The sequence below is a fragment of the Dicentrarchus labrax genome, unplaced genomic scaffold (genome assembly GCF_905237075.1).
Source record: "Dicentrarchus labrax unplaced genomic scaffold, dlabrax2021, whole genome shotgun sequence".
In the NCBI taxonomy this organism is placed as follows: Eukaryota; Metazoa; Chordata; class Actinopteri; family Moronidae; genus Dicentrarchus; species Dicentrarchus labrax.
The window spans coordinates 33,579,192-33,595,901 of record NW_026136711.1 but is presented as its reverse complement, the minus strand read 5'-3'; the positions used below and the strand labels follow the sequence as shown (position 1 = coordinate 33,595,901).

Sequence of the window (16,710 nt, the reverse complement as noted above, 5' to 3'; positions counted from 1 at the left end):
TACTACTACTATGTTGTGGCTGATAAAGCTCTACTTGAAGAGTGTAAGGGGACAGATAAATGTCTTAAGGAAGCTCCAAATTAAAAGCCCCACAACAAATCTTTACATTTTTAGGGTTTAGACTTGGTTTAATCTTAATGCTCTGTAGGGTAAAGGTTGTGGTCATATATGTTTTGGTTATGACTGCTCGTGTGCGCCCTGTACACTCACTATGAAGTACTTCTCGGTGAAGGATGGGGTGCTTGGAGCCGTCCAGCTGTAAACTGAACTCTTTCTGCTGGTCACCGACTGCCTGCTGACAGACAGCGGCCTCATCTTCTCAGTGCTGTCAAATGGACTGCAGGTGCAAACACACACAAACATTTAGACTCACAGAATACACACACACACACACACACACACACACACACACACACATATAAATGTACTGAATGTTAACACGATTTCCATACATTTCATCCCTTTGATAATAAACCAGGAATATTACTGATCTTTAATGTTTGCAGCTTGTCTCAGTTTCCAGACTTTTCCAAAGTTTTTATTCTTTTTCCAGACGGTCTTTTCCTGTATCTTTCCTCACTTTGTAGAAATCCTGACAGTATTGTGTGTGCATACCACATATGTGACAAAATATGAAACTTATTCAGTCAATGACTGTAAATTTTAAACATTTTATGCTTTCATTGATCACATCAGTGTAATCTGAACGGCCCCTGAGCTCACTCAATCTATTTGCAGATTCATTTTATTTACACAGAGTAATTATAGCGGTTAAATTGGCATTTTGATCTTTTGGGAGCCTTTGACTTCACCTTCGTGGGAGGCTGTCTGCTCTTCATCAGCAACATCCTGTTTTATATTCATCGGTTGCAGACATTCACACCTGAGGTCTTTACAGTGCAGCCGCAGACTTTTATTTGTGAATTTTTTTCCGCTGACATTTTCTAAAGTCAGCCAGCAAATTTCCTTCTTCTATCGCTGCCCACAGTTATATTTATCTATTTTTCCATATAGGTATAACAGTTTATACGTAGCAGAAACACTGATGGAAATCACTGAAATGTGATTCATTTAGAGGCTCAACAGAGAATTGTGTGTGTGTGTGTGTGTGTGTGTGTGTGTGTGTGTGTGTGTGTGTGTGTGTGTGTGTGCGTGTACGGCCACATGAGTCTTTAGTCTTGTGAGTGTGTGAGTTTGTCAGCCTTGTGCGTGTCCGGGGAAAATCCATGAAACGTCCTCCACCTGGCGCCTCTAAAACCCTGAAATGTGATCTGTCATGGTGCAAGGGCACAGTGTGTGTGTGTGTGTGTGTGTGTGTGTGTGTGTGTGTGTGTGTGAGCGATGTACACTCTGTATTCAATGAGCCGCTCAGCGACAGCTGGCTCAGGTTAGAGGTACGGAGGAGACAGAGAATGAAGAAAACAACAACAACAACAGATTCTGTTGGACAGCTGGATGTGACTGTATAACAATCTAACGCATCATTTGTTGTTGTTTATGTCATGTTGCATGTCGTTTGGCCTTGTTTTACTGCTGCGAACGTATGGTTAAAATACAGGAAGGAAGCTGTTTGAGATTTCAGAAAAGAATGAAATCACGGAAAAAGCAAAACGAGTAAAAAAGGTTGTCTGTCTGTCCTCCAACAGTAATGGTTCTCTCTGTCAACTCTTCAGTCTCCCTTTGTCTTATGAGAGGAAGATATCTGATGAGTTTGTGCACCAGCTGCACTTGTCATTCATATGAATCATCACTCGATATCTCCCCAGGACGGAGCGAGGGGCCACGCTCCTGAGGTCAAGACAAAAGTTCAGAGAAAAACGTGCTCATATACTACAAATTGAATTTCCTTGCCTGGCTGTCCACACCTATTCCCCCTTCATATCATCCAATTATTCTACTTTCCTTTTTGGGAATGTCTCGGATTTCACTCCTCACCACTCATCACCACCACTACAAATCCTGGGAAATGCTGCTGAGCTTTACATCACTGCGTTGCCGCCTGTCTGTTATTTTTTATATCAGGACAAGTACAGAGGACATTCCTGTGTGTGTGTGTGTGTGTGTGTGTGTGTGTGTGTGTGTGTGTCCGTACTTCCAGGTGACTTCCAGCTGCAGTTTGATGGTTCCCAGCTCCGTGATGTCCACCAACATCAGCTGCGGCTTCGCCACAAAGAAGTCTGCGCTCGCACACGTCACCATGCCGACCAGCAGCCAACCCAAACCCTTCGCCTCCGTCACCTGAAGGAAGAGATTTTAATTGGTGAGAGACCATCGACATTTATAAAGACGGACGACACGGCAGCTCTCCTCTGGTGTGTGTGCATGTTGGAAACCTTGATCTCGAAGTTGTGGTGTATGTGCGGGAGGAAGACCATCTCCTCTTCATCCCAGGACTGTGTGTCGTCCGATTCGATTCTCCCTCTGATCCTCCATCGCTGGCGTCCCAACCGCACCACCACCTAGTCACGTGACATTATTAAGACATGACATCACAAACCACCATAACTCAACTTCGCTGTGTGAAAATGACTCCTGTTAGACCCTGGTCCTTTAAGTTTAAAGGGTCAGTTCATCCAATCTGCTCAAAAACACATTTTCCTGATTTAAAATGTATTTATTGACAGGATACATGTCGATGAGACTTATTAAGTAGTACAGTGGAGGTGGAGGGAGTTACACATATAGGACTGACAACTGTTCTATTTCTCTTTCCAAAAACTGATTTTTTTGCAGATTTTCTCTAGTTTTCTGATAGTCTTCCGACTTAATAGTGGAAAAATGTGTCTCTGTCTCTATTCATGCACAGATTCCATGTTGATGCATCTTCTCATTTTCTGATATCAATCTTTAAATGGAGAAACTCACCTCGTATTGGTCTCCGGGGCAGAGTCGAGCGAAGCCGATCAGACCTGCAAGTAGAAACACATGTTCAATAGTTGGAAGATAGCTTGTCACTGATAACCTTTAAACTGCTCTGGGACTCTCTGTGTATGTGTGTGTACCTTTCATTTTGATTTGTAGCTCTCCGAGGAGGATTTCTAGCTCTCCTTCCATAACTGACATGTCCTGCAGAGAGGAGAAATTGGGTAAGAGTGGAATTTTAGAAAAAGTAAATAAATCTCCAGCGGGGTGCCTTTGGCGGGTCTTATTTTTGTTAACAGATAACTTTTGCTGTAACACTTTTCACATATTGTCTATCCAAAGTGAGGTCAAACATTGGGTCATCCACAGAACATTGACATTGGATTCACAGTTCTGTTTTAGTGCAGCAGATATTTGGTAACAAATTTCTTTGGCTTTTTACCACCTCACTGGCTTCTTGTGAGGGGAAAGAGACACCTTCTAATACTTTCCCTCCATTAAAACTGAGCATACTCAAACCCAAATGACAGATAGAGGAAACTATTCATGTAATGTGTCATCTGTAAACATACGTTTAGTTTCCACGAACATAGTGTTGATGCATTTACCACCTGCTTGACTCTATTAGAATATGAATGGGCATATTTAGGTGTTACAACCACTTCAAGACTCATAAATTGGCCACTTGGTTCTCAGTTTTGGCCTTAAACATGAGTTTAGTCTCTATTATGGTAATGTTATATATGTGCAGCCTCTTCCTTAAAGCCTCTTCACTCTGTATCACAGTACACTGCTTTATCACAGGTGATAAGTTGGTTCTAAAATATATAAAATCTTTAGCCAACTGGAGAAAGCTGCAGTTTAAACTATGTATCTATAAAGCTCAACTGCCAGATTATCTCTTTCTGATCACATCTACTTATAATGTCAAGTCACATTTGAACTCTACACAAAAAGAACTTGGAAAAAGAACTTTAAATACTGAGCTCCTCAGAAATGGCAAGAGTTACAAAGAGAGTCTGAATGCAGCTTTTAATTCTTTCTGTGTAACAACCGTTCTGTGCATGCAAATTGTGTGTTTGTTGTGGTTTTCTGTGTTTTTGTCCTCGCTCACACTGTATATAAAGTTCTCATGTGCTCCCTTGAAAAGGAGATTTGATGTCAGTGAGATGATTTGTTTAAATAAAGGACAAACAGAGGTTCATTCATTCTCTGGACAGGTTGCAGACTCACTGCTGTTTGGGTTTTTTGGAGGATTTCTTAGCAGTGGACTAAACAGCCATTTTTATTTTCTATGATTTTACAGTACAAATTGTGCATTGTGCAGGTTGACAGGAATGCTAACTTTGTTATTGTAATCTATTTTAGAACCACATACAATGGGACAAGAGAATAAAATAATAAAATGCTGGTCTCCCGGGGTAAAAAACCTTTCAAATTCTCATTATAAGAAACTTTTAAGAACCCAAGACAAACATTATTCTTATGAAATCAGAGTCTTCATATTTATGCAAAAGACTTATCTACTGTTGACAGGTCATTTGATGCTGAAGTAAAGAAAATAATTATTCTACCAAAACAAATAAAATGTATCTTAGTAACAGAGTCCCGACAGAGAACTTGGGTTTAGTACAAAGAGCCGCAGATGAAGCAGCATGTGGAGCAGTCTGGTGCCCCCCGTGTGGGCCGATGTTTCAGGAGGTCACAGCTGTTGGTCACACACTGCCGACCAACCCCAACTCGCTAGAGGCCAAAACTGGGAACCAAGTGGGCAATTTATGGCTCTTGAAGAGGTTGTAACACCTTAATATGCCCCTGTCTGAATACGGAGTCACGCTACATTCAAACAGAGGTGGTAAAAACAGCAGGTTCATTAAACCTAACAAATGTTTCAGTATCATTCAGAAGAGTGTTTGATGTTTGACTCCCTCTAGACTTTACACCCTTTTAAAAAAGAGGGAAATAGTAAATACGTGTCATCACAACATCTTAAATCTCTGCGTTTACATGCAAGAAATCAGGTTTGTGGTTACAGCAGGGATCAGAGTATTTGTTCACAATGCAGTAACCTGCTCACTTTCAAACCTGTGCTGACCTGCAGCTGCTCAGGACGGATGGCTCAGTGAGGAGAACAGGCTCTGTAATGCAAAGATTTTACTTACTTAGAGTCTTTTTTACAAATAACTATTATGGAAGCGACTTATTTAGACGTCCAGAAACTACTCAATCTCAGATCATACAACAAAACTGCAGCCAACAATCCTCATGTCCAGACTGAAGGAGGAAACTCTGGAGCAGCATTCGAGTTGAAATCCCTCGCGCTATCACGTAACAGTAATTGTAATCTACACAGAAATGTATTTTTGGATGCGTTTCTGTCATTTTAAAGTTTTGTGTGGTTAGTTTGAAAAATGCCACACAAATAAAAGGTTATTACGAGCACTATTTTTAAAAATTAAAGTTTCAGTTTTAGTCAGACTTTGAATTGAAGATCCAACTCCAACGGTTTACTTTCATCCCACCACACTGCTGCCACAGCAGCAATTACACATGTGATTCTCTGTTAGAAACCACATACACGTGTATGCAGCCAAGAAATGTGTTTTCCCTTAGCAGAACTGTAGCAGCGCTAACCAGGTTTCTCCAGTGTCAGACCCTGAATCTGACGTTTAAGAGATCAGCTTACTGCAGAAAACAGGGACCTGCTTACTCAACTGCATGTAAACACGGATTAAATCTAGATAATGTAACAAATGTGATACATGAAATATGATTTTTCTATAAACCAGTTTTCTTACGGCCTGGCAAGAGATCTCACCATTCTTGTAAATGTTTATACTTTACTCTGCCATACAGACTAAATACATCTTCACTCTGATTTATAACTTCAGCAAACGCCTGCAGGTTTCTTGAGCATCACCTTGGTTGAACCACAAAAACTTTATGTGAGGTAGCTGAGAGGATCTTTCCTATAGTTTCAATCCTCTTGTGGCATCTACTCACTGGGAGGAGACTCAGTCTGTATACATACAGTGTCAGTGTGTGTGGTCGTACAGACATACACAGATGCCAGTGTTACAGACAGAGGTGCTGACCTCTTCGCTTTGAATGAACATGAGACAAAGTGAGTTCTGTGCATGTTTCTTAATTTATGTGTGTGTGAGAGCGATAAAGACCAGAGAGGAGAATTAAAACCTATTTGAGTAGAAAGAAACTGTATATTTATTAAACTTAAGGAGCTACTTGTAACTTGAGTATTTCCATTTTCTACTTTCTACTTCGACTCCACAACATTTCAGAGGGAAATACTTTTACCAGCTGTAACATTAAAGTAATAAACACACTAATGCATCAATAATAATATAACCTAATTACTTACTCTGAAAAGGACCATTCTGCATAATGACTAGAGCACTTTTACTTTAATTTAGTTGTTAATACTTTTGTACTTTTACTTAAAGAACCAGATTTAGTGGCACCTAGCAGTGTAGTTGCTAATTGCAGCGCCCTCACCTCACCCTCCCCTTTCAAGCTGTAAGAGAAGCTCCAGCGAAAGGCCCGATATTCTATTCTCATTCTCATTCTAAGGGTTTTATTTTCAGGTGATTATACATGGATGAAAACATACCAGTGAATGTGTTTGTATGGTAACACCTATTCTGAACAAATACCCCCCATATTATAATAAAAATAAACTAAAACTAAACATTTTCAAACAATAAAAACTAAACCAAAATGAGCAAATACACTCCAGAAACTAAACTAAAATAAAATAAAAAACTAATGAAAAATACAAAAGTATAATAACTCTGGAGTTAGATGTTTTAGAGAAAGAGAGAATCATATTCTGCACCAACATGTGACAGACAGATACAGACAGACAGATACAGACAGACAGATACAGACAAACAGACAGACAGATACAGGCAGACAGACAGATACAGACAAACAGACAGACAGATACAGGCAGACAGAAAGAGGGTATGAATGAGCCTTCAGTTGTCAGTTAATGATCCTCAGCCTGCGGTTACAAACAGGAAAATCACTGTGGGACCATCACTCACACGCCAGATTATTTCGCTTGGCGGTGCTGTGACCGTTCCTGGCGACAGCTGTGTGGACATGATGGATACGTGGCAGACACTTCTGGCCTGAGTACGTTTCAATTACAGTCCTCTCACCGACTCCCTCTGCGATCAGTCAGAAACCTTCTCAATTTCCTTCGGCGGTGATGAAATTGTTCAATTATGTAGCATCACTGAAGTGTCAGGAGCGTTTATAAAGCATACGGACCATCATGTGTTTATTTTCTGATTCTTTTCAGCTTCTATTGTAGATAGATGTCTGATTCTTACACAAACACTACAGTCTTTTATGTGCGATCATCAGAAACAGTTTTTAATCCATTGTTGACAGTTATTATTTGTCTGTTTTTTTGGGGGCTGCAGCTCAGTTTACGCTGTATTCTCATGATGCGTCAATGGTATTATGTTTAGTTTTTATCTGCCAATCAGCTTTTTCCCCAATAATCTGAATGTGGAGGACTTTTAATGGATGAAATGTGTAAAATGTTTGTTAGCAATTATGTCTAAACAGTTTCAGGTTAACAGTAAAGATTATAATTGCCTGCATTTTTATTCAGTCCATTATTATTTTGGGTTTGTGAGCTTGTACTATATTTGGATATTTATATTTAATGCTACTTTATACTTCTACTTAACTACAATTCAGAGGAAAAAACCTCTTTGCTTTTCCTCTTTTCTCCCATGCATCAATATTAAGACTACTTCTACTGCTGAGACCTTAAAAAGGTCCAGTGTTTAACATTTAGGATGATCTATTGGCAGAAATATAATATAATATTCATAGGTATGTTTTCATTAGTGTATAATCCCCTGAATATAAGAATTGCTGTGTTTTTGTTACCTTAGAAGTAGCCCAGAACTAACAAACCAAACACTGGCTGTAAATGGGACCGTTCGTGTTGCTTTTCTGTTTGTTTGCTTTGAAGGGGAAGGTGAAGCGAGGGATCTGCCACCATACCACTGTATGCCACTAAACCTTACAGCCTGGTCCTTTAATGAAAGTGGAATAAGCCTCAACAGTGGTTAAAACCTCTGGAAGAAAAGAAAAAAAAGACCTGAAGAAGCTGTTAATGACTCCTGCATGTCGTCTGTTACACAGATGCTACTTGAAAAAGACCACTGAGGTTATTTCTGACACCAGTAAAATATGTCTTTACAGACTGTTATATAACGTGTAACAACTTTGTATTGAATTGTAAGTAGCCTACAAGCACTATAATTGGATTAAAACATTCGAGATCCTTAACCTGTGCTTGAGGATGCTGGTTTGGTTTTGGGGAAGGACCAGAGACAGGACGTCGAACACTGGCTTTTGGGATTCATACAGTCGCTGTGTGACCTCTGTCTGCTGCACACATGGTCAGATCACGGCTCAGCAGTGATTAATGTGTTACACCTCAGATACATTTTACAGACTGCAGCAGAAACACGTTGCAGATGAAATAAAATATGTTACATACGAGTTAATTTGACAAGAATCTGGTTCAAATATAAAACACATTTTAAATTCTATTCTAAGTTATCATGCTATCTTATCATGTTCAGTTGTATTATAGTATAACAAGACTACAGTGAGGTGGTCAGGCTTTAATTTGCAGTTAATGTGGACAGCACCTATAAGATGTGTGGTTGGAGGCTGTGTCTGTGTTACAGCCGCCCCTCTGTCTCTGTCTCTGCCACTTCCCCCAGGCCCACCACGCATTTCTGAGGAACCTTCCTGGTTGTGTATATATCACCAGCTCACCAGCACGTCATGTTGTGCATTTGAGTTCCAGCCATTTTCTACCTGATGTCTGCTTTATGTGTTTATAACCTGCCTGCCTGGCCCCTCTGGATTTGTTTGCTTGTTTGGCTCTCCTCCTCATGTCTGACTGCAAGCCTGTTAATCTGAACATCCACTTATTAAAGTCCTTTTTATTTGACCTGTTCTGCCTCAGTGTCTACATTTGGGTCCTAAATCCCACTCGTACACACATCCTTAACAATAACAGCAGGACAACAAGATGCAAGTGGTTTGTTTACTTATTAAATAATGTTACACGTTTTGGTTCAGAGCTGAACTCTATATTTTTGTCTTCACTATACGAATAGATCAAGAGACAAAGAGACATTGGAAGAGAGTTGGAGAGAAATAAGAAACTGAAACTAAAAAGAAACTGAAGCTTTACTTTATCTGGCCCCTATTTCACTTATTAAAATTAAAAGCAGTCGATGATAGACTCTGCAAAAATGTCATTTCATCCATCACGCTGGTCAAAACAGTGGCAAACATAAAGCATCAGCAAAAACTCTAAAGTGTTAACATGTTATCCTGAATCTTGACTCGACTTCAGAAATCAGAAAAACAACATTTCTGTCCTGATAACATCAAAGTTCACTTCAAATGTGCTCTTCAGGAAAGAAAACTGAAGTAGTAAAATCACCTGCAGGCTGTGTCTGTGGTTGCGATTGAGCTCCAGCAGACTCTCTCTGGAGGCTCTGGTGGACGGGGACAGTGAGAAGGCTCTCTTCATGTTGACCGCTCCCTGACACAACCTCCACTGGATACAATACGTCTCATAGAGCTCCTCCACCTGCAGAGACAAGAGACAGACTCAGAGACACAGCGGCCAGGAGCGTGTGTTCAGCAACACAATCAACAAAAAAACCAACATTGTTCATTCTTTCAAATGTAGCTCGTTTGTATCTGCTTCACTTAAGATTGTTAGCCTGAAAAGAGTTGGCTGAACTTTGCATGGACTGTGGTTGCTTAATGAAACAACTCAAATTTCTGTGTTTTGTTCGTTGTTTTCTTTCTCAACTGATATTGCTGCATAGCACATTAAACATAGACAAAAGGTTGGTTGAATCTATTAAAAACTACTAAAACTTTTGAAAACCACAGAGACAGATTTCCTCAAAATGTCTGAAGAACAGTCGTATCCATTACTTCATCACATCACCACCAAGATCTTTTACCTTGCTGATTTGAAATTCTAATCTTCGTATGTATCTCTCCAACGCTCTTATCTCCTGTGAAGGAAAACGTACGATAAATATGATTTTTTTGAATTTATATTTTCAATGTTTATATGATAATTCACTCAAAATAAGATTTGGTTCGACTGCAGTTGGGTAAAATAATGTGATTCTGGTGCAAAGATTACCTTCTCCAGATCATACAGAAAGGCCTGGAAGAGAGAAAATACATCATCATCATCACCTGAAAATCAAATCAAACCACCCCCACTCACTCACTCACTCACTCACACAGACACAGGTTCAGTTTCCTCACCAGTCTGGAGTTTCTCTTGGTTTCTCTCTGCTGTGAAGACAGGAAGTCCATCTCTGCCTGGTGACCCTCCAGAAACTCCCTGCAGACGGACACATCAGCAACATGTGTGATTCACACTGAAACTTCACAACGTTTGAAGCAGAGCTGCAGATGGTCTAATGCTGTATTTTACTTCAAATAAATTACCACGTGTAGCAGAAAATAACAAGTACATTCCCTCAGTTACTGTACTTACATACAGTAGTATGCTATAGTTATACATTTTGTACTTTATGTGATTTTCTGCTACTTTTCTCTCTGAGTATTAATCTGAGTACCTCTCCCACAACTGCCTCTTACTCAATATACATAATGTAACTCTCCATCACTTCAGCAGTAGGGTGCAGAGTTAAGTTCACGAGTAGTAAACATACTTCAGTCCTTTGCGTAGCGCCTGGAAGACCCTGTCGACCTCATCCGGCTGCAGAGACCAAATTGCTCCTCCCCCTCTGCTGGGAGACAGGTGCGTCCTGGGAGATTTACCTCCTGTCATGGCTTTGGTGCGGAGCGAGTTACGAGCAGAGGATGGCCTGAAAACAGGAATATAAATAAAGACACAGATAGTTATTCACATATATTATCCAACACATTTTTACCAAAGCATTCATGTGTTCTTAGACTGACAGCTTTTGGACCTGAACTCAAAGGACAGTGAGAACATTTCGCTCCCAACCGTGCATTAAGACATGATGATGTATGATGATATGCTGTTGGATGTCAATCAAGTTCTCCAAATTAAACAAAGATGAGTTATTTGTGTCCTCCAGAGCGACATAAAGAAGTTACTTCCGATCTGACACCACTATCGGCAGGAAGACACAACTTATCTGTGCCTGAAAACTGCTGTGGTCAAGGTTTGGTGAGGTTTAGGCACAAACAGGACCTGGTTAGGGGAAAATAAACCGCTGACTGTCAGTAGGGAACAGGAAGTGAACTGCGGCCTCCTGAGGCGGACGTCTTGTTGACCCATCCACCCACCCCGACCTCTCTCTTACGCAGACTTTGTGGCTCTATAATAACATCACTTCCTCTTTGCTCCTGACAGACAAGAGTCAGAATTCCTTCGGCCGCCAGAGGGGTTTGTTTTGGCCGTTGGCTGAAATGACGAATGCTGTCATTTTTCTCTTTTGTTTTCACAGTTTTATTACAATAATTTCATGGTTCCACAAAGTATTCAGTATGTTTACATATTTTTCAAATGATTTTTTTTTGTAATCTAAACACCCGAGGCTACAAACAGAGTGAAAGAAAACCAGTCCTCAGCTCCAAATTCATCTTATTATGTACACTTACACATCTTGTATTTATATGTATAAGCTGATATTCATACGTCCATGCTGGTATTTCATAAGACAGAAGATTAAATAAGTACATTTAACAACAACTTAGGTTTATTTCTATACTACAAAATTAAACCAGTTGCTTCTAGGAAGTTAGGACTTTATAGCCATAACCTTTTAAGACTTAATTAGGACATTTTATATAGACAGGGCTATATAAAGTGTATTAACATTAACATGAGGCTGATAACTATCCCACTTAATGAGGTCAGCAATATTGTCCAATGCATCTCTGAGCTTTTGAATAAATCAACACAACAAGAATCCACTCTTTTTGGGATCAGAAACCTGTTTATTGGTAAATAAATGAGATAATGCAAATGAGTGATGCTGAAAATTTGAGATTCTAGAAACAAGACACTAAGCAGACAGTTTGTGTGGAGACAGCCACACACGGAGCGTTAGTGTCCACACATCGGTGTTTTTGTCGACCATATTTCTCACCGAATAAAGCTTCACTCAGATTTAGCAGATGTCCTCTGTAATTATGGACCCGGCTATAAAAGTGTTTGTCATGGTGTGTGATATTTGTCGTCCCTGTCAGTGTGTGGGGTTTGTTTATGTCATATTTACGGCCGGGTCGCGTCATGATCAAAGGTCCAAAGTGGAGAACCATGGGAGACCACACATATGCTGAGATGCTCAGGAATGAACAGAGAGAGAGAGAGAGAGAGAGAGAGAGAGAGAGAGAGAGAGAGAGAGAGAGAGAGAGATACTGTGTTAAAGAGATGGTGTGTTTTTAAGTGTTTGTTTAAGATGGAAAAATCACAGGAAGTGCATTCCAGCTCTTAACATGACATGTTGTTCTCTCTCTCTCTCTCTCGTGGGACTGACGATTCTGTCTTTCTTCATTCAGAAATAACATCTTGCCGTCTGTGGTGCGTTCACTGTCTGCCCATCAATGAGGAACAGGCTCGTCTGAGGGTGAAGGGATTTCCCTCCACATGACATAAGACAGTTTAGCTTCAAGTGCTTTCAATCTTAAAGCACAATAACGGATTTTTTTCCCGTCTTTGATTGTTCTGCAGTATGAAAAAAATACTTTGACGCCTTACAAACCGACAGCAGCTGGCAATGTAAAGGTCTGAACTGAATTAAAATAAAGACGCAACTAAATAAAGACGGTAATATCAAACTATTTGAATATCAAGAAAACAAACAGGAACCCACATTAACCTTCCTGCTAAAGTCTCCTTCTTAGCAAACTTACAATCATGAACACAGACTGGTTCTGCACATTGATGTTTGATGAAAGCACAACCAGACCAACATTCAGTGGGGAGAAACTGCTACCATCACTTTTAAAGCTCCTAACTTAGCTAATTAGCTACGCAGCTGTAGCACATTAAACAGTATGTTAATGTTCCTGAAAATGTGTCTCGGCCTGTTTTAGATGCTGGTGCGGTCCTTACACTTTAATACCACTAACAGCAACATATCTGCCTTTGGCTTGTGAGCTACAGCACTTAGCTGTTTATTACCAGAGCTCATCCTCAGAAAGAAAGAAGTCTGAAGTTTCCCCAAAGACATTTTTTCTTCCTTGTATAAATAAAAACGACTACATTGTAAAACTGTATTGGTGCCTGCGCATATAGCCTCACATGTAGAGGTGTCCACCGTTTGTAAAACCATAGTTATCTTCTGGGTTACCATATTATCCTAAAATTAAAGTCATGTAAGTGCTGTCTGGTATAAAACTGTATAATAACCAGTTAACGGAGGTTTTTGATGTCCTGAGACAACAAAGACCTAATTTGTTCCTACTTGTTATTCCTTCAAGTAATTTAAGGAAACTAAGTTAGTCGTTATTACTTCTCATTGGCTGTCACTCACCGTCGTCGTCCAGTCAGAGAACTGAACCCGGTGAAGGAGCGGCTCCTGTGGACCAAACCTCCATCCGAGGGGGAGTCGAATCGCAGCTTCACCGACATCCTGCAGAGAGAGAGAGAGAGAGAGAGAGAGCTTTTAATCATCAAACTTATGAAATATAGAAAAATATATTCAGTCCCAATTAACTTTGCCCACACACACTCCCAAACATCAGCCCAGATGTGCTGTAAAACTTCCATGACTTCAACGAGACATTCAACCAAACCTACTGACTCTTGCTCTAAGTCAGGTATTAGCTAGGTAGTATATCTTTTCACCATCTTCAAAATGTGGTTGTCTTTCCAACATAGATTAGCTTAGCATACAGCCTATCTAAGTACTGGAAAGGGGGAAGTTGACCGAGGTTTGCTCAGCTGTTATTGGACCACAGAGCAAAAAGGGGCGGGACTTAGGAAGGGTCACTTATGCCACTCATAACTTTCTTGTACCCAAACATGAACCAGTTTTGAACGCCTGCCTCGATACTTCCAAAAGGCCTTGTTATTCCAATATTAATAAGCATCTGCAAACAGGCATTTTCAGACAAGCTATTTATTCTGCTCTTTATTTATTTTGTATGTCAGAAGCCAAGAGTACAGTTTTAATTAACAGGTCACCTGCATTGCTGTTTTATATTTTATAATTTATTTCTGTTGTTGTCAGCTTTGTTGTCCACTTCTTCCCAACATACACACACACACTCACAAGACACAAGACCACCCTTACGCTCAGAAAATCCAAAACAGGAAGCAGCAAAATCTCTGGGACACATTAACAAAAAGGAGGAACATCCTGAAGCAGACACACAAACATGTGCACATGCTGGTGTACAGATGGAGGACAGTTATATATTTGCATGTAAGTTTGGAGGATGTGCAGCTCAGATGGCAGAGCGTCGGATTTTAAGCCATGCTAGTTGCAGGTCACTTGGATGGAAAATGTAGGTCGACCCGTCGGTGCACCACTGTGACCCAGACTGAAATAATTCACCAGCTACTGGATCGGCTGACATGAAATTTAAGCGCCATAGCTTTTGTAAGTGCTTGACTTTCATCTAGCACAAAACAGCAGGTCAGAAAGTTGTAGTTTCCAGTCAAATAGCTCCACATCTACCACATAGGTTGGTACAAAAGTCTTTAAAAAGTCAGTCCACTGAGTTCTCCTCCTGTGCCACCATCAGGTTCACATTTATAACTCTTGGTGACCCCCTGACTTTTCTACATTTTCCTTACCTACCACTTCCTTTTAAGCCCGTCAGTGTCGTTCACCTCCGAGATAATACAGACTCCTCTCTGTCTTTGTCTTCTAAGGCCTTGAATTGCTAATGTGCATGTGTTCAATTAATTGTTCTTTTTTTTTTTGACAAACTGCCTTAAACAGCTGCTTAAATTTAAAACAAGAACAACCCAATGACCTTTTTGTTCAGTGTGATGGATAATTACAACAAGGGACAAATACAAGTAAAGAAAGTCTCCGTAGTTGTGGTTGATTGTGCTATATACATGAAATAAGCTTCAGATAAAACAGGATTATTCTATAAGAAAGTGACTTTTGAAATGTTTTATTTATGAAGGTGAAGAGAAAACAAAGTGTGGCTTATAGTAAAAAGGTCAATCAGTGATGAAGAACAGCTGATATTTACTGTAAATGAATCCCATTCACAGGTACACACACACACACAGAAAAATACTGTGTGCAGGCAAGTATATGATAATGATGTGCTCACACACACGCAGTCTGGACACCATCTGCTGAGTCTTTCATGTGGTTCCTATGATTGCTTGAGTTTGGTTGAAGCTAAAAACAACAACATTGCTATTCTTTTAGTCTTCATGGTCATCAGCTGGTGTCTTCCAAATCAGTTCAGAATGAGTCGCAGTTAAAAGGTTTTGTATCGTAGCTGAGGAATCCTGTGTATATGGGAAAGATTAATGTCTGTCCGAGCTTCCTCATTCAGCAGCTTATTGTATGTTTACGATCATCTTTCTCCTCTAAATGTTAAAATCTGAGCTGCAGTCTTGCTCGAATAAGCTGAATCAAGGTCATCTGCTCTCAGTTTGGCTTCCTCCACGACCAGGATTTGAACTAGAGCAGAAAAATGCTGCCAGCGTAAGTAGTTCAGGAGTAACCCAGTTTCGGAGCCCTGACCCAGAATGTAATATACACTCTGGTCCTGATGCCAAGATCAACAGAGTCACCAAGCAACCACACATAACACACACACACACACACACACACACACACACAGGGATGGAGAAACCAGGTCTGATCATTACGAACCAAAGTTAGCCCAGTAAGCACTTATACTACACACACACACACACACACACACACACACACACACACACACACACACACACCTGACATCTGGTTGTGTGCTCTACCGGTGGAGGAAGTGAAAAGTGCCTTTTGTTGTTGTTTTTACGAGGATAATCATTATTTATATGTTGTCATTTGAAGTTGAAATATGGTTGAAAATATTTCAGAACTTTATTTTATGTGAGGAATCTTCGTCCAGTGACGAGTGGAGCCACGTTTCCCTCTCTTTGATTCACTCTGCCAATGCACCTGTGTTTCTTCTCAATGGTTGGTGCAGCTCTCTGTCATGTCCTAGCATCATTTGTCTCCTTCAGCCACTCAGTCTGACTTTATAGTGCCACCATGAGGTTGACAGTTTTAATTAGTGATGAAGTTCTCTCAACAACTACTGGCCATTACATTCATGTCTTTTTCAGGATGAATTTGATTAAGTTTGGTCATCCTCTGACTTTTCATCTAGCGCCACCATCAAAAATGTAATTGTGTATTATTTTGGTTTATGACCAAATTCTAAAGATATAATATTTAACATTTGCACATTAAAATGTCTTTAAACTCCAGTTCAACCCTGAGAAATCTGTCACTGCATTCAGGTAACGCTGTGTTTCACCGGCTGCCATATCCCCTTTGTGCCTGCGTCAGCGTTGTGGTTGTCTGCCAGAAGCTGTCATACGTTGACTTTTTATCCAGTTTGAAGCCACGTTTTTATTTTAGATTTTAGTCATCGGACGTCTGGATCTTAAGTTATCAGAGAAACAAGCTGAGCTAACGTTAGCAGCAGCTCGGCTGAACAGCGTCAGATATTTTAAAGGTGAAACTGCTTTCTTTGGTGTTTTACTGGTTTTAATCCCAGGAGGAGATCTGTGTGTATAATTCAACTCCCAGTAGGAACCTGACTGCAAGTGCAATAAAACCATATTTT

At 40.2% G+C, this 16,710-nt stretch overlaps 1 protein-coding gene across 1 annotated transcript in view; it reads right to left on the bottom strand.

The window, feature by feature from the left end:
* Positions 1-16,710, bottom strand: part of ripor3 (RIPOR family member 3) — a 61,317-nt gene that overhangs the window by 13,716 nt on the left and 30,891 nt on the right. Inside the window, exons 2-12 of the mRNA XM_051415629.1 lie at positions 13,434-13,532; positions 10,635-10,790; positions 10,222-10,300; positions 10,094-10,117; positions 9,906-9,959; positions 9,371-9,520; positions 3,003-3,066; positions 2,866-2,909; positions 2,334-2,459; positions 2,093-2,238; positions 211-337 (exon numbers count right to left, since the gene is read on the bottom strand). Of these exons, the coding sequence (XP_051271589.1) occupies positions 211-337; positions 2,093-2,238; positions 2,334-2,459; positions 2,866-2,909; positions 3,003-3,066; positions 9,371-9,520; positions 9,906-9,959; positions 10,094-10,117; positions 10,222-10,300; positions 10,635-10,790; positions 13,434-13,531 (1,068 nt within the window). The 5' untranslated portion in view covers position 13,532. The remainder of the gene's footprint in view (positions 1-210; positions 338-2,092; positions 2,239-2,333; positions 2,460-2,865; positions 2,910-3,002; positions 3,067-9,370; positions 9,521-9,905; positions 9,960-10,093; positions 10,118-10,221; positions 10,301-10,634; positions 10,791-13,433; positions 13,533-16,710) is intronic.